Source organism: Melanotaenia boesemani, chromosome 13 (genome assembly GCF_017639745.1).
Source record: "Melanotaenia boesemani isolate fMelBoe1 chromosome 13, fMelBoe1.pri, whole genome shotgun sequence".
NCBI classification, from domain to species: domain Eukaryota; kingdom Metazoa; phylum Chordata; class Actinopteri; order Atheriniformes; family Melanotaeniidae; genus Melanotaenia; species Melanotaenia boesemani.
Window position 1 is genome coordinate 22,642,214 of NC_055694.1, and position 17,740 is coordinate 22,659,953.

General features: G+C 37.4%; 2 protein-coding genes across 3 annotated transcripts in view; one reads left to right on the plus strand and one right to left on the minus strand.

Moving 5' to 3' along the window:
- Positions 1-292: 292 nt before the first annotated feature.
- lrrc47 (leucine rich repeat containing 47) lies at positions 293-4,475 on the minus strand. Its single transcript, XM_042003779.1, has 7 exons — positions 3,865-4,475; positions 3,124-3,585; positions 2,917-3,033; positions 2,695-2,810; positions 1,793-1,895; positions 1,460-1,549; positions 293-879 (listed from the first exon to the last, which is right to left on the minus strand). The coding sequence occupies exons 1-7, from the start codon at positions 4,432-4,434 to the stop codon at positions 658-660; spliced, it is 1,680 nt and encodes a 559-aa protein (XP_041859713.1). The 5' UTR covers positions 4,435-4,475; the 3' UTR covers positions 293-657.
- A 474-nt stretch (positions 4,476-4,949) lies between these two features.
- Positions 4,950-17,740, plus strand: part of cep104 (centrosomal protein 104) — a 35,534-nt gene continuing 22,743 nt past the window's right edge. Inside the window, exons 1-11 of one of the 2 annotated variants that reach the window (XM_042003963.1) lie at positions 4,950-5,033; positions 6,372-6,498; positions 6,828-7,001; positions 9,067-9,205; positions 9,952-10,014; positions 11,907-11,983; positions 12,632-12,800; positions 14,729-14,884; positions 15,091-15,324; positions 16,186-16,401; positions 17,556-17,723. In XM_042003963.1, the coding sequence (XP_041859897.1) occupies positions 6,386-6,498; positions 6,828-7,001; positions 9,067-9,205; positions 9,952-10,014; positions 11,907-11,983; positions 12,632-12,800; positions 14,729-14,884; positions 15,091-15,324; positions 16,186-16,401; positions 17,556-17,723 (1,509 nt within the window). In that variant the 5' untranslated portion in view covers positions 4,950-5,033; positions 6,372-6,385. Of the gene's footprint in view, positions 5,034-6,371; positions 6,499-6,827; positions 7,002-9,066; positions 9,206-9,951; positions 10,015-11,906; positions 11,984-12,631; positions 12,801-14,728; positions 14,885-15,090; positions 15,325-16,185; positions 16,402-17,555; positions 17,724-17,740 lie in introns of those variants that run through there. The other variant, XM_042003964.1, reaches the window with a different exon arrangement.

A 17,740-nucleotide genomic window follows, 5' to 3' on the forward strand; every position in this document is an offset into this window, starting at 1 on the left:
TACAGAACAATACACTACTTTACAAATGTGGTTATATTTAGGCTCACAGCATGTTTTCTGAAGTTTTACTGTTATGGATAGAATGTCCTTTTTGTCTGCAGAGTTTCACAATCTATTTTCTTATGTAAGAGTCATACATTTTAGTCTTACCCAATAGTGGCTCTTTGTGTTTTTGACAGACCTTGAAAGTCCAGTTTGGTTAAGCCTCATGCATACAGGTCATAATGCGGTCATGAACAGCTGGAGCAACATCAGCTTTCCAAAGAAAAAATCAAGTTGGCCAACAAACAACTCATTTAATCACAAGTAAAGTTTATTAAACCCTACTTAGGTATTATTGGTGCATGTTTAAAGGGAAATTGCAGAGCTGTAGGACAAAAGATATCTGCAAAGTGTTTTATGCCTAGCATCCTCCCAGGAAGTTCCTCAACTATTTCTTAAAGCTTTAGCTGACATGTGATGGAAAAAAGCTAAACAGTAAACAAAAATGTGCACATTTGGTAAACCACGCTTTAAATTTCCTTACAATTAAGCCACTGGATGATGGTATCTGAACTACAAGAAAGTCTTTTAATAAAACCTAATCTCCAGACGATTAGTCTATCAAAATGCCTTAATGTTGCATGGAAATGGATGTAAATATTATCCAAAACACGACTACCAAATGACGGTCAAATTGCCGATTTCTTTGGAGAGGTCTGTCTTCGATGGGTAGACAACTTTCAGGTTCCCGTCTTGGTCGGTGGTTCGGACCTGTTGGATGATCAGTTGGCTGGAGATTTCGCTGCTGGGGGCTGGCTCCGGTGCACCATCATCCTCCCCGTCTGAGACCGCCTCCTCCTGATGTTCAGCTGTGAACTTGTTCAACTCAGCCATTTTCTATAAGGAAACAGAAATCACAAGTTCAGTGCATGTGTATGTAAAAGAATAAAACTGCAGCATAGAAACAGACTCTTAACTGGCTTTAGAAATTAATCAACTTACTCCTGAATTGATTCTGTTTTCTCTGAAGTGTTCAATCTAAAAAAAACTGTATTTTCTGGTGAATATAATTGTGGGAAATAAATAACAATGACAAAATGCTTAAAAAAGATTGACTTTTTTTATTCATATAATCACTTCTCCAGTGTTAACATGCTATAGACAACAAAGTTGTCAAGAAATAATGTTGTACGGATTTAGAAAACTCCTGCTGATACTTTTTCTTCATCAGCAATGAGACGCATCACCCTTAAATTAGTAGCTGAAGTGTGTGATCAGCAAGATTAATCTGATCATGAATGCTCCTCTACTGCCTCCCTCAGGACAAAATATTACCACATATTTGATGTTTTGGTTCCACAATACCTGCTGACACTCAAAAGTGCAGCCTTATTTGGTCCAACATGCAGTAAACAACAAAAAATATTGAGCAAAAGAGGAAAAACATTATATAAGAGGCAAAAGAGAATAAGATTACCACAATAAGAGCGTCCATTATATCTTTGCAGGTCTGCAGGCTGGTAGCACTCGTCACCTCTAAAAACAACTCTGTGGTTGTCTTCTTGATCTATACAGGAAAGAAGATGCTCTTGTTTTTCTTATGTGATGAAAAGACACTAAACTGATGCCACAAGACAATCTAAGAGTAAACACAAATTGAATTGCATGAGAAACATGAGAAAGTACGACTGCACTTCTCATAAACACGTGCTATTATGATACATGTGTATTATATCCAAAAGATTATGATAATCCCTAATATACATCAGAACGCAATTATAGGAAGCAGGAGGAAAATTCATGCATGCACCTTGGTTTTCTCACTGTTGGTGATTGGTGGGAATGAGATCACATGTCCCTCTGCGTCAACAAGGCAGGGATAGAGTGATTTTCCTTGCAGAAGCTGCAGGTATCTGTAAAGAAAAAACAGACCAACTGAGTCATAGAAATGAAGCATGATAGTCTTTTCTAAATGTGCTTCGTTTAGACGCTTAACCCATAAGAGCCCGACGTGACATATTTGTCACATACATTTTCTGAGGCATTTTCCTTCAATTTATGGTATAAACTTTGCTCAAAATCCTGTTGAACACAATCTGATACTTGTCTTTTGTCGCCTAATAGATACCAAGAAGCAGAAGACCATATAATATTTTTAATATATCACATGGTAATAAATAGTAGATATCCCCTCGAAAAATTTGTTAATTTTTTGTTACATTTTGTTAAAGGGCCAAATAAAGACCTTATATTTAAAAAAATGGACTTTTCTTACCATTTTCTCATGCATCGGGCCTTAACGGGTTAAAAAAAAAGTAAAGATTTGTTTCTTTGTCATGGCTGTCAGCTAAAAACAAACTTTTCGCTATAACATTTTGATTTGCATGTTTCATCTGGTGTCTGTGACAGTGAACTTTAGTTGCTTTGTCTTCATATTCCTGCAGGGCCTTTACTAACTAAAATAGTAGAAAGTCATGGAGTTCTTTAGAGCTGAAACATACAGTGATACCACACCGTAGTTCATCTGTCAGAGATCTGACTCATGCTGCCCTCATGTGTTCAAACAAAAGCAGAAAGTCAGTTAAGAATTGTCTTGAACACAGCTGTAATTTAGTGTCTCTTGTGTCTTTTACAGCTTTAAAGATCATTTTATATCAGTTTAAGTTTCAGCTTCTGCCAGGGTTGGCCACTTTTTTCCCAGGTTGTACTAACTTGTGGAGGCCTGTGACATTCTGCCTCTTCTTCTGCTTCCTCAGCTCATCAGCCTCTAAATGAAGCAGCCTTATTAGCTCGACGGCCGTCATCTCCCTCCGACCCAGTGGCACAATCTGAAAGACATGAAAGGTTGAACATACACCACAGCAGGAGAAAATAATGCAGGACTTGTAATGAGAGTTTAGCTGATCTAAATTTAATCATTCTGCAGAAACACACCTTCAGCTGGGTAGGTGGCTTGACGTCATATACCAGAGGACCTTTGAGAAGTTGCACATCATGAGTTGCAATGGTTGCAATGGTCCTTTTACCACATAAATCATCATGGAGCTTCGTCTGGAAAAACACACGTTTTAGTTTCAGACTATTCTTTGTTATATGATGAAGGACATGTCATTAACATCACTGGGGATGTTTTGAGTTTACCTGAGCCATCAAGAAGCGTTTGAGAGCATTCCCAGACTTTAGGTTCATGCCTTTGACCATGCAGCACACCAGGTACGGTCGAACATCTTTCACTTCTGCACTCACTTTGACTGTGAGGGCTGTAGGTGCATCTGAAATGTGGAGGACCCTCACCACCATCTTATTCAGTTCCTCCACATCTTCCTGCTCCTCTGCCACCTTGTCTTTCTTCTTCCTCTGCTGCTGCCTTTTCTTCTTCTCAGCATTGCGCCCTCCATCAGCATCACCGCCATCCTCCCCCTGTCTTCCTCTGCCTTTTCCTCTGAGGTAATCTAGGATGGACTTGGTCTGACAACCGTTGACCATCTTCTCCAGACGTTTGTCAGTCAGCTTGTTGCCTTTAAAGTTGATCTCCTTTAACTTGGGGCAGTAGCTCAAATCTGAGGGTATCTCACTCAGCTTGTTATTGGAGATGTCCAGCACCTTTGAAGACGGGGATGAGTAGAACATATTATCTGATTTTCACACTGTAAAAGCACTTTTAAAATGTACAACAGTTGCAAAATTAAAGTGAGAGTGCATTCATACCTATTGGGTGGAGGTCTGCTGCTAAATAGTTTTAGTTGAAACAATTCAGTGCTGCAATGCATTTTAGAAATGTATTTGACTAAAACTAAATTAGTGGATGAGTCAGTTTATCGGGGTAATGAATGTAGGTTTATAGAAAACAAAGCAATATATCTGAGATGAAGTTTTGCTCACCTTTAGAGCTGACAGCTTGCAAATCTCTCCACTTAGCTCTTCGATTAGGTTATCAGAGGCCACCACGGTGCTGAGGAGATCCAACCGCTCAGAGTACAGATCAGGAGGGAAACCAGTGATGCGGTTCTTGGAGACGTTGATGGTGCAGAGCTTGGTGCACTGGCTTAGCCCATCCGGTAGGACCTCCAAGCTGTTACAGCTTACATTAAGAGAGTTCAACTCTCTTAACTGAGTGATTTCCTCTGGTAGAGCTTTGAGATTGTTGACTGAAAGGTCTAAGACCTTTAGTGACTTGAGGCTGCCGATGGTATTCGGGAAAAAGGTAAGCTTGTTTCGACAGAGGATGAGGCTTTGGAGGTTGGTCAGATTTTGGATGTCCTCGTGGATCGCTGTCAAACTCGGGCACTGGCTAACTTCCAGATAATTCAGCAACTGCAGGGCATAGATGGCCGAGGTGAGCCCCCCGTTTGAGGAGATTCTCTTGTCAACAACAGTGCCCTGTAAAACAAGTTCACGCCTCTTCTCTGTCGCTGCTTTTTCAATTTCTGGCCATTTATCCATGTCACCCATGCTGCTGCTGTTGCTGCACAGAAAACTGATTAAGCTAGCGCAGCTAATCAACTACACTTTTTCCGCAAAAAAATTTCAAACTAAGTGAATAATCATTTGACATATATGTTTTTGGTAGAAAAATAATACAATCCCTTGGCCAATATTTGTGACCAAAGGTCTAAATAGAAGTCAATGTACTTTAAGAGAAGTGCACGTTAATTTAAAGTCACAGATATATTAATTGTTAATGTGTCTGCGTGTCATGTTTTTATTTTGACGACATGATCAAACTTCCTTCTGCGGTACGCGCACGGACCAGGAAGAAGTCATAAAATGGCCTTAGGAATTTACAGTTTCATTATCGTATGGAAATGTATACTGACTTGTTTCTGTGACACAAAATAGATGTAAATACAAAAAAAGACTAATAATAATATAATAATAAAATAGAGAAAGAGAAAGAAAGAGCGAGAGACAAATAAAAAACTACATATACCACAATTCATTTGAGCTCGACCATGATGTTACAACTGCGCATGTGTACAGGGGTTGTTGTCAGTGGTGGTTATGGAGATGAGATGGGACTACGAGGTGTCAACAACACGTTAATGTTTCAGGTAATATATCTGTGTAAAACGTGCAATAAAACGTAAACTACAAACAAAATAGTAGCTATGATTACATTTGTAGACTTCTAGTTTGCCAAATTCCCTTTGCATTTGAGGGACTGTTAGACTACGTGGGTTAGCTATGCTGGCTTATTTAGTAGTTATTAACGGTTTGCTAATGCCCCCTGCTCGTTGTAAATACGCTCAAGTCAGCAAAAAGGGTCCTGGGGTCTGTCAAAAGGGCGGTGTATGTAATATCCAGTTTATGTCATGTCGTTAAAGAGAAGTGCTTACCAATATTTCGCATAAAATCGACATTTATCTGTTTTCTAGGTGCAACTTCTAAAGTTAACGTTTTAGCGAACCTTTAAGCCTCATTCAACTGGTACAGGCTTGAACTTTTAGCTAACATTAACTTACATAATTTCAATAGCCGCAAAATTTTCAACCTACCAAAAGATGTTTGCGTTGTTGTGTATTTGCAGACAAGTTGGTACGCAGACAGGCATTTGCTCAGATTTAGTGTGGGGTGATTTTATGTAAGTCACTTATGTAGTGGACAGTATTTCATTTTAAACTGTCCCTCATCATTTACCTCGCTTCTGTATGACATTATCACATTTTTGCAATGTAAACAAAACTAAATATTAGAATTAATTGAAAAAGAACAAGTTTGTAAAAAATTAAAATAAAGAAAAAATATTGTGATAGAAGTCACTCATACATGTTTACTTCTGCTTTTTAAAAAGAGAAATTAGAGCTCTAATGTTTGTCACACACACACATCCATTCAGGAAAACTTTCTGAAAAACAAATATAACTTCCAAGCTTAGAAAGTTAAGTTATCCTTTAATTTAAACACATAAATGAATGAATACTGCACCAAAAACCTTACCTGACATTAAATGCAACTTGTTTTTAAAATAGCTTTGGCACTCAGGCATAAAGAGGTTGTAATGTCGTGGTATGAATTAGACACACTGTCAGTAACTAGTAGCACAGAAGTCCCAGATGCAGATGATCTTAAACACAATTTGGACAGTTCAGGCATGTGATGGAAGCATTTAAATTGTGGTGTCACACTCAGTGTCATACACTCATCATCACAGTTTTAAATACTCTACTACTTTTTTTTTTTTGTTGTTTTAGATTTTTATGCTAAATATCTTATTTTCTTTTTTTTTTTAAATCTTATTCTATGTCTTGCATTTCCTACTATTTATTTTCCACTGTGTGTCTTGCTGCTGTTATACTGTGAATCTCCCCGCCGTGGGACTAATAAAGGAATCTGAATTTTCAGGTATTAGTTAGTGATAAATAAAGTTTTTCTTTTTATTTATTTATTAGTGTCAATCAGAGGAATGCCCAGGAAGATAAGATTTAATGTGGTCAGCTCTTCAAGTCATGAAGACAACTTCGGTGCCAAGGAGCTCATGATCCATGGCCCCACTGTCAATGGCTGGAGATCCAGCAGGTATTTTACAATGGAACTTTACTTTACAGATAATTACAGATAATTTCTGGCAGATTTATTATAGCAAACATGGGTAATTTCTTCTCCATCCAGACATACTGTTTAATTCTTTAGCTATTTGAAAGCACAGTGTAGAAGAGAGGCAGACAAACATTACCAACACTAACTGTTATCAACTTGTACTTACAAGACAATGTAAGATTGAATATCATAATCTCAAAATCTTATTTCCAATTTTCCCTTTTCCTAATCAATTTTCTGACATTACTCTTTAATTGGTGTCTTCCCCTTTAAATAACTCATGTTTATGTAAATAAAATATTTTACAGGCTCTGCTCCTATCCTCAGCACATCACTCTTCAAATGGTGGAGAGAAGTAGGATAAGGAAACTGCAGCTGTTGGCTCATCAGTACCTGATACCTGCTAAGGTTGAATTCCATATTGGAGACAGCCTCCCTGAAACCAGCCCTCCAGAGTTTCCTGGTCGTCTTCGGAGACTTGGGTGAGACCGTAAACTTGGTCAGGCTTGGTTTTCACCCTTTTTTATATTATAAGAATGTTTGCACTTAAGGTTTTATATATATATATATATATATATATATATATATATATATATATATATATATATATATATATATATATATATGTATAATGTAGAGAAGCATAAACAAATATAATTTTTAAGTATTCCAGTGATCAGAGCAGCGAAGTTAAGTAATATGCTGTAGTAGCTGCTAATTATAGTGAATTAATTTGGGACATAAATAATACTACAAAAGTGAAAATAAATAAGAAGGTATATCTGGAATTAAATACAGTTTCTTCTACGGACTGACTATGACTTCATGCCAGGTCGAAGTGTCTGTCACAAAGGTTATTTTTGTTTTTTTTTCTAATCTGTATAACGTAACGTTCAGTAAACACTGCTGAACGCGTCACATTGTGCAATAAAACCAAGTCCTACATAATTACAAAATAGTAAATGACACAATAACTTTTCACTTCAGTGTTACGTTGGCTAAATGTTAGTGTCATTTATCCAAACTACTGTGCATTTACCTTTACCTTAGCATAAAAAGCTGCAGGTAATCCAGTCGGTGAAACATATTGGATGTATTTCCTCCTTTCTCTGCGATTTTTTTATATATTATGCTTTACAGGCTGGTGAGGCGTTCTCCGCAATGATGCCTTTGTCATTTTTTTCTTTAACCCAAAAAACAAAATAAATAAAAGAAAATCAGACAAGGATGTCATAAGCTGTTTGTTTAGAGGGAAAAACTCTTCTGCAGCCCTCACATAACCAAAATGCGGAAACATGCGGAAGTGGTGGAGCTTTGTTTTTGTTCCGTGCTGATGTAATTCATACAAAATATTTTATATAAAGTGACTATACTGAGGGATCTTTACGATTAATTAATTGTAGCATTTAGTACTGTGATTAATTATAAAATTAAATAATTGTGACATTCCTACACCACAGTAGGAAAATCTGCCAAAGCTCAGTAGTCCTGCTTGAAGACAGTGGCTGTGTCTGAATGTGCACCCTACCTTCTACATAGTGCCCTACATAGGGGTCACACCATTTTGTAGGGGTGTCCGAATGTCCAGAGAGAAAAAAGTTGGGCACTTAAAATTACCCACAGTGCATCTTGGAAAGTAGTGAACATTGATGGTCACTAGACGGGTCAATATAGACTACAATGCATTGCAGGCAGAAGCAAAGAGGCGAAAAAACATTTTTTATTGTATAGATATGCAACAAAGGATAAAATACAACATAAGGAAAAAAATAAAAATATTAACACACACCTTTGGATTGGATTTGGAATGACATTTTGACACGAGTTGTGGTTGCTGTGGTGACGGCTGGTAGTGATGTGGTTTGCGGCGAGGAAAAAATAGGCAGTTTCATGTCCGAATCGCCAAGAGAATGAGTCACTATGTAGTGTGCTATATAGTGCATGAGGGGTTAGGGAGTAGGGTGAACAACCGGACACAGCGAGTAACATCACAACCTCAGACATGCTTACACTAACATCTGATGAACATGGTAGTTATTCACCTGGACTGAAGCTGGTACTCAGCTTGCTGTTTTATCTGTAAGGCCTAAAATGAGGTGTAGTGGGAAAACCCCCCCAAATTTTTCAGCCAATAGCTTTTTCACACCATCACTCTGTTGAAAAAAGCCAATATAAAGAACCCTAGCAGAGCAACTAAAACTAAAGCTACTTCGAGCTTAGCTCCAGACACAAACTAGCAGTCTTTAATTTTCATGAGTATTATTAATAAATTGTTGTATTTTTTTTTATTAATTATTGCGACTAATCATAATAATAGCGAAATACTGCAATCTATTTTCAGATGGCTTTTATTTGTACTTAAGAGGTCTCAATAATCTGACATTTGTTTCCACAAGAGAAGGTTTTGTAATCCAGTGCGGTTTGAAGTTAATAGTTCATGCCCTGTTTATAGGCATAATATTGAATTGTCCATTGAAGAGTGAGTTTAAAAATGTGTGTGAAATCTATAAGTTATATTCCTTTTAAAACTCTGCACTTTCACCACAGGTATGTGTCATTGTCAGATAATGAGAAGACATGTTTCAAAGCTCGGGAACTGAAGTCGGTCCATGTAGATGCCATTGGAACGTATCTGAGAATAACCCTCCACAGGAACCATGTCAACCGTTACAATCACTACAATCAGGTACAATTCTGTTTAATGATTGTTATGCTGTGAATTTTAATTGCCTTTATGCTTCGTTCTGCATAATGTGGTACAGCTCTATATTGGGATTAAGGATTTTAGTTTGTTTAAAAGTATTTTTATCATCACTGAGACTAATTGTGTTAAATTTCTTAAAAATAACAACAAAGTATTATTGTGATTATTGTTCTTAACTTTTGCCCCTGCAGTTGCTACCTCCAGATGCCGGCCTATTCTTAAAAAGTGTCAGTCATACATGAGTATTTAACATAATTAATCCCCTTAAAAGTAAAAAAAAAAAAATAATAAAAAATTCTATGCATGAAGAAAGGAGCGCTGATTAGTGTTTTTTATTTGTTTTTTTTTATTTGTGGAAATATGTGAGAATTAATAATATTATTCCAATTGTACTGTCAAATTCTGAAGCTTACATTTTTTACATAAAGTACAGAAATAATAAGTAAGATAATTATTTTAATTTAAACAATTAACTTTATAAAATTTGCTGGTTGCAGACGTTGAAATATCTATAGCTTATGCTGTTTGTTATTTTCTTTTTGTCTGTTTACTGTGTATGTCTGATTGGTTTATTTTTATATTTTTCTTGGACTTTGCTTTTCTTTTCATGAGATTGATGAACAAAGTAGACCTCCAGCACAAGCCCCACACATGCAATAATTCTGTTTTTTATGATTTCTCAGAGTTCTGTTTCTACATGTTAATCATCAGTGTGTTTATGATTTCAGGTTTCTCTGGTTGCCATTAATGTTCTGGGAGATTCTTTGGAAGGGAACGTGTTTAACACATTAGTAAGTGAAAACTCTTTTACATATTACCCAAAGTTGAACTTACCTGTGCTCATCTGAGGGTGGCGATGTTGTGCTAACTTTGCTCTCTCATCAGTCTCCAAATAGGCTTAATTGATGTTTCCATTTACATCTGTTCAGACTGTACACTTTTATTTTTCTTGTTAAATGGCATGTAGGTAGCATAATAATATTTACACAAAAAATGTATATTGTTTTTTTATCCATCACAATATAATGTAATAGGTTTCAAATTTCTCTGTTTTTTGTGTATTTTTTTTAAAATCCTCTTTTAATACTTGTTGCAAAGGTGTACAGTATATCTACATATTTTTGTTAGAATACATTTTTACAATAATGAAGGGGACTGATGAAATCCAGAATACCCATGCTCTTGATTAAACTCATTTGCAAGATTTTTGGAAACATTTCTTGTGGATGCATTGTGTAAATAAATAGTGTGGATATTTTGGATTATACGATGCAAATAGATTACGTAAGCATGTATATTTCCACATGTGTTAGTGAATGAATGAATGAATTAATTAATGAATGAATGAATGAAAACTAGATTGTCAATGCAACAGGTGAAATTTTTTTCCAGTACAAACCTGTCCACCCCAACCTGAGTAATGTGCTTGTATATTTGTTTATGTCGAATAACTCGATTGCAACAAACCCCAATGCTAAATATCAGTTTTGATGCTTTGTTTTCCACACAACACACATGTATTTCCACTGTGTTTCACATAGGCAGTTATTACTATCACTCGGTGGGCTTACGTTCTGTGTTATGTTTATATTTTCTTTTTTGGTATAACCATTATTTCTTTTTAATGACACAGAAGTGTTTCCTACCCAGTGACTTGATTAAACATTCTTCTCCATGACGTCATATACACATGACTCTGGATTACATGATGCAAATAGATTACGTAAGCAAGCATATTTCCACACGTGTTATCTGAGTAATTTGCTTGTATGTTTGTTTATGTCAAATAACTCGGATTGCAACAAATCCCAATGCCCCACATACTTCTCATATAGTAATAATGGTTACAAGATCAATCGAGGAATTGAATAATTCTCATCTGATTACTTGATTATTTAATTACTACTCAATTAGTAATTGGTTGATAACTGACTACAGGAGTAGTCAAATAAACAATTAATAATATGTTTTTAGGATTATTTAAGTGTTTTGTTCATTTGATTAAATTTAATTTCATATATGCATGTGTCAGGCATGTTGTAATGAGACACGACAGGAGGGCACTATGTAATCAAACAGGAGGCCTTCAGTTAGTCAGTGTAATCAGATAGTCCTGCAGATGGACGACTCCTGGAGGAGAGAGAGCACCTTAAAACACACACACACACATGCAAACACACACAGAGAAAGACATGGAAAGACATGGGCACACAGTCGCACAGATTCCAGTGAACAGGCTGGGCATTGTTGCTCCACTAATCCGACTCTGAGCACCTCCATCAGAGCAATGATCTTGCCTGGAGGAACAGCTAGATCTTGTTCTCCTATATCTGCTCAGTGGATGGAAGTAATGTTTGTTCTGTAGAGAGATGCTGTTGTGTGAATACAGAGAGAAAGATTAATTATATGCTGCTTTAAAGAGTTGGTTTACCCATATTATGGTAAACCCCATCCCACATTTCCTTGTATTAGCTTTGTATTAGCCTCTTTCGAATCCTCTCCAACCGGTAATGCCAGACTCAGTTACCTGATGTCTGATTTTAATATTATCTTCATGAGATAAAAAAAATAGGAGGGTTCAAGTAAATGAAGAGCAGAAAAAATAACATGTCTTTCAATCGCAAAGTATTGCAAGAGTTTACAGATACACGTGTGTGTAATTTGTCCATCTGTTTACCCCCAGCCAAGCAGAGAACAGCTGATCGAACACTACCTCAGCAGTACCCAGCAGGACGCCGCCTTGGACACGACTTTCATGGGGTGAGGCTAGGCCATTGAACCCTGGTTTCTTTGTTTTGCGACAATAACACTGTTCAACAAAGCCATTTAGTCTGGAAACCAACCAATAAGGTTTTCAAGGTCACATACATTTGAAGACAATGCAGGTGGCGGCCTGTCCAAAGAAAAAACACATTTCGAAATATATTTTTTTTAAAATATATCAGCCCCCATGGGATGTTTCATCTCAGGGTCCATTTGGAAAGGAGAGGAAGGTGTGTGTGTGTGTGTGTGTGTTGGAGCATAGGAGGAGGGCTGATGGTGATTTAGTAAGGTCTTTTTCCTACTTTGGTCAAATTATACAGCTAAAGCTAGTTGCTATAAATTGATAGAAATCCCCAACTTTGTTTATTTTGCATCCATTTGACTTTTTCTTGTTTTAAGGTAAAAAAAACAAAACAAACAAACAACAAAAACCCAACTTTAATCCAAATATTCTTCTTAAATTTACGTATTTTGTCCTCTCACAGGAAACTGATTATCTTTAGGTCATGGATAAAAACTATTTGAGGATACCATTTTGAGCTTTGAGAATTATTTAGGGATGATGATGTACTATTTTTTTTACATTTGTTGTATCCCTATTTTTATTTAAATATTTACTTTCTATGTATCTGGTTTTACATCCAGCAAGTGCGAGTCCATCTCTCCCTTGGATGACTTGGCTTTTGATATGTACCAGGACCCTGAAGTTGCCCACATCATCCGTCTCCTGGATCAGAAGAAGCAGAATATGGTCCGACAGGAGAACTTTGACCAGGCTAAGAACATGAAGCAGGCCATCGCAGACCTGCAGAAGGTAAGTGTTAGGAGGCTGACGGACAGGATGTTAATGCACAGCTACTGAAATATTCAGCCATATAAATGCTACGTCACATTTTTTCTCTTGATAAAGATATATTTCTGCAGAAATTCACAGTAAAAGACTAGCCTTTTTATTGCTAGAATTGGTATTCTTTATTCTGTACTCATTTCAGCTATGCTTTTTTATTCTAGCTTTTAATAAAATTTTTACATGTACTAAGATTTTTTTACTGTTACTACAACACACTTTCAAATGATCTACTCAGAGAATATAACAGTTGTCTTATAATGTCATAGGAGCAAAAACATGACATATTAAAACTCAGGTGTCATCCTCCATCCATTGCCATTGCTACTCATGATATTTTTTTCCCCACACACATTTTCATCTTGAGGGATTTTACTGATATCTTGTGTAATTTCACTCCTTTTTGTAACAGTAGCAGTTAAACATTGTTCAGATTCCTGTTACTAGCCTTTCTTTGTGTACAGCGTTACCATGCAGACCATGAATTCTTAACAAGCTCAACAGCTGCAGTTGGGGAACCTGGGTAGTGTTTTTCCCAACACCCAGCCGCAGCCCTTTCTGTAACCAGACGACACAAAGACATGCAAATACTAGCACTTTGTTAGCATTGCATGTTAACATTGGGGACGAAGCAGCTGCCAAGGCAGTCATGCTGCAAATCTCCTGTCATCACACCTGGGTAGGATGTCAGACGCAATGTCAGGTAGTACATGACAAAAAAAAAAAAAAAAAAGACTGAAAAGTGTTTGTGTGCTTCATGTATTTCTTTTTGCACAAATCGAATTCTTACCGTAGGAACTTATAGCATTATGTTCAGAAATAAGAAAGAAATTGATGTTTAGCTTGAAATCATTGATAGAAATTATTAGAACAAGAGCAAAAATTTAAACAAAACACCCCTAACATGCCTAATACACACTTACTTTGCACGTATGTACTTATTCCGGTTGTCCTTTTAATATTTTTAGTACTTTGAGATTTGTCATTTTGTCTCATTGTACTGGGGCTTGAATGTTGTTTCTCACTTGTAAGTTGCTTAGATTAACCCTACATCAAATAAAAGACTCAGAAGACATTGGAATTGAGGCTGTTGGCTACCATCTGCTTAGAAACTTAATTCAGCTCAATGGAATTTCCTCATACAGAAATTACATGTCTGACTTGCTAGACACTGCTCATGAATTTCCATCTTGTAAGTCTCAGTGACTCAGTATGTGGCACACTCTTGGGAAGCAGAACTGCCCATGACAAGTTTTAAGTCTATAAAACTCAAGATATAGTTAAGATATAAATCCTGTTTATTTCCATTTAAATGTAACTTTGGTCATTGGTTTTTAATAGCATGGTAATTGTAACATCCAATCACTGGATTATAGGCACTTAGTAAATCATTAAGTAATTGTTAAAACATGGTGACATCAAAACAATTCATTCAAAGTCTGGAAATCCAAGATTATACAGATGGTCAGGCATATTAGAAACTAGCTGATGGTTTATACAGATTTTGATGATTTAAGTCCCTTTACTTGGAAGTCAAGCCATAGCAGAGGGCAGCAGATAGCAGAGAAATAGATAATTACAATGGATGTTACAGTTTTTACAGTTTAGGTGAGGATGGCAATAGGCCTCTTATGATTACTGATACTGAACCTTTTCAGACTTTTGAGTACATTAAATTTGTCAGCAGTATCTCAATTGTACCTATACTATGTCAGGCTGTAAACATCCAATAACTTTTTAAATTTAGTAAAGGCACTGGCTGACATAAATCAAAGACATTCATGAGCTCATGAGACTCATAGACTCCTCTCTAAATGATATGTCTTAACATGCAGTGTAGGATTGCTGTCTTTTTGCCGGGTTGCTTTACCTTTCCTTGTCCTTTGCTGTTCCAGGTTGGAGAGCGATTGGCTCGATATGACGTGGAGAAGCGTTGTGCAATCGAGAAGGAGGACTATGACTTGGCCAAGAAGAAGAAAGAACTTATGGATGAGTACAGGAAGAAGGTCTACCAGCAACTGGAAGTTCACAACTTGTTGGACATGACAATGGTCTGTCATAGGCTAGAAGTGATGCTTCGGCTATAGTTTGAAAGAGGGGACTGTGTAATAAAAAAGACTATTTATACAGTATTTTACTTGAAGGTTTCAGTGTTAAATATTAAGAGAAATTATTAGATACAAAAAAAGTCATGGCAAACACGTTGCATTTTTCCAAATAAACTGTATTCTGTTTTGTCTTTCCACCATGTGAGCAGATTATCGGGGCTGCAGGTTTATCTCCAGCCCAGTGTCCTCCCCAACCTCTGCCTTCCCCAGGTCATCAGTTAGCCCCCACCAAACCTCTGATGTCCATAGACACATTCAGAAAGAGGAAAAAAACAAGCTGCCGTCAAAATCAGCAGTCAGTCACAAAAGTTATTGCACCCAAACATGTACCCAAATCCATACCTGACACACCTTTCACCTCTGCTGCCGCATCCAAGATTGACGTAAGTATCTTTGTTCATCAAATCTGTTACCACCTTTCCACAACGCTACACAGCAACTTACAGGTCCAGTGATAGTAGAGACTTAAAACAACTCGTCCTATACTTAATTGATAACCACTCCCTGAACTGTCAGTGATGACATGCAGCGTTCACTTATTAATAATTCAGTTGAAGACCTTTAGCTTCCTCTACACACATGCATCCCTGTATTGTTGTAAATATACTTCAGCCCTGAAGCACCTTTGGAACATGTCTCCTGACTAGACCTCTGTAGTGCTTAAACCCAGAGTACGGAGGGAGATTATGACTAGCGGGGGCTTTTATGCTTTCCTCGCCACTACTAAGACCGGCCCTACTTCAGGTTTAGGTTTCACTACTTAATTAAAAGTGTGCAACAGTTGGCTGACTCCAGCGGCTGCCAACCTGGCCTCAAGGCCAGGCTTTGAGCCGTGTGTTAAGCAGCAGGGTGCCAGTTGGCCCAGAGGACCAGGAGACTGTGCTCACTGGCTGGAACGGGTTTGTTTGGAGGAGGATAAACATTGTCATTGTTATCCTGATGCTGAATGATCAATCTATTCAGTGATCAAATATTACTAGAGTTAGTGAAAAGAGCAAGGGCAGAGTTGGTTATTTTTAAGAAGACAAAACAGATTTTTTCAGTTTAAAAATGACAAATTTTTCTATAAGCTTTCAAATTAAATGACTTCTAGGAAATATAGTTATTATTTATGTCTGCCGTCAACCGATACCAAAATTAAAACATGGTTGTAATGAATTAAAATTAATGTAAAAGTTGCGTATTATTCTATTTGTAAATATATATTTGGTTTAGATGTTGATGGTCCTACTGTTTGGTGACAGGTTACCAGTGTGCCTTATGATGAGAGGCCCCTGCCAGCCCTTCAGAAGAAAGATCCTCTAGTGGAGACCATCCAGAGCCCTGCCATGGATCACTCCCCTAAATCTGATGTGCAGAGGACTCCACGAAATCCTGAAATGAGTGGAGAGCCAGAGCCCCTGACAGAGAAAGCCCAGAGAGAAGCTGGCCTTCCAATAGAGGTTTATGGAGAGAACCTGGTAAGAAATCAACAGGTTCAAACACAAACATCTAAACTAACTGTCCTCCATCCCTTTTCTATACTGCTTAAGGTGGATTTATGGTTGCGTGGCGTTTGTGTCTGCAAAACTGCCGTAGGCGCAGCGTAGCTCCACAGGGGCTCGACGCATACTTCTTCCAGATATAACGTGCACCCCTGCTTCGCAGACGGTTACGAGGAGGTACTCCCTTGTGATTGGTCAGTTTGGGATCTAGGGATGCGCCGATCCACATTTTTTTACTTCCGATCCGATTCCAATACTTGAATTTGGATATCTGTCGATACCGATACTATTCCGATACCAGAGTTCTATTATTGTTATTATTATTGCTTTTTTATATGAGGCTTTAATAAACTCCTCTTTACAAACAAGTATATGTACCACTGTATGTCCCAAAAGGCAACTTGAAGTATAAGGTCAGAAAACAGGAAAAATCCCATCCTGAAAACAAATATGCAACTTAAAGGTGATATTTATTAAATTTCAAGACAGGGTTACTAGATGCAGAACAAGGATACTATGCAGAACACAGTTTGTGTGTGAACAAGTGTCAACATAACATAACACAGCCACATGCACAGTCACAGACTCACGAGTTAAAACTTTTTCAGTTTGAAACTTAGCCAACATAGTAACCGACAACGATTGGTCATCGAGTACGATGAAATTGAGCAACTTCCCTGTAATCCCTTTAGCTTTTACGCTGTCTGCTGAAAGTTTACTTTACTTTTTGAATAACTCCACAAGTGATTCCTGTCAGTTCTTTTCCTCTTTCTGTCCTTGTGCTCTTTCAAGTGGTACTTTTTCAAATGTTTGATTAAATTAGTGGTATTGTAAGACATAATTAATGGACCGGAAATTTCGCCAGGTTCCGATCCACGAAGTAAGTTGGTATCAGAACCCGATACTGATACTAGATCGGATCGGCCCTATCCCTATTGGGAGCACATGTTGCCGGATATCTGGCTCTTCTCACTGAGTTTGTGTGGTAACTACCGTTTTTAAAAGCAATAACCAGTGGATCAAGTTGATGAGAGGCTGATCAATATTTGCTTTATTAACCTTTAATATTGTAATATTTTTAATATCTTTACCACCCCTAAGTTAAGTGTTTGCCTGTTATCATTTTACAGGTGGCTGGGGCATATTCTAAAACCTGGTGCTACAGAGAGGATGCTCTGCTGGCTGTCCACAAGAAGTTGTTGGAGGTATCGTCCACCACCCCCAAGGAGGAGCTGAGAAACATGATAAGAGCTGCAGTCTTCCTGGTCAAGAAAGCCTTACTGGATAAAGTCACATCGGTGAGTCATTTCCTCTA

What these genes read in the sequence shown, in the direction of transcription:
- lrrc47 (XM_042003779.1), bottom strand. Translation starts at nt 4,434, where the DNA reads ATGGGTGACATGGATAAATGGCCAGAAATTGAAAAAGCAGCGACAGAG. An exon ending in GCAAGCTGTCAGCTCTAAAG is followed by an intron (nt 3,586 to 3,864) that starts GTGAGCAAAACT and finishes CCGTCTTCAAAG; the next exon opens with GTGCTGGACATCTCCAATAA. An exon ending in TAATGGACGCTCTTATTGTG is followed by an intron (nt 880 to 1,459) that starts GTAATCTTATTC and finishes GTTTCCTTATAG; the next exon opens with AAAATGGCTGAGTTGAACAA.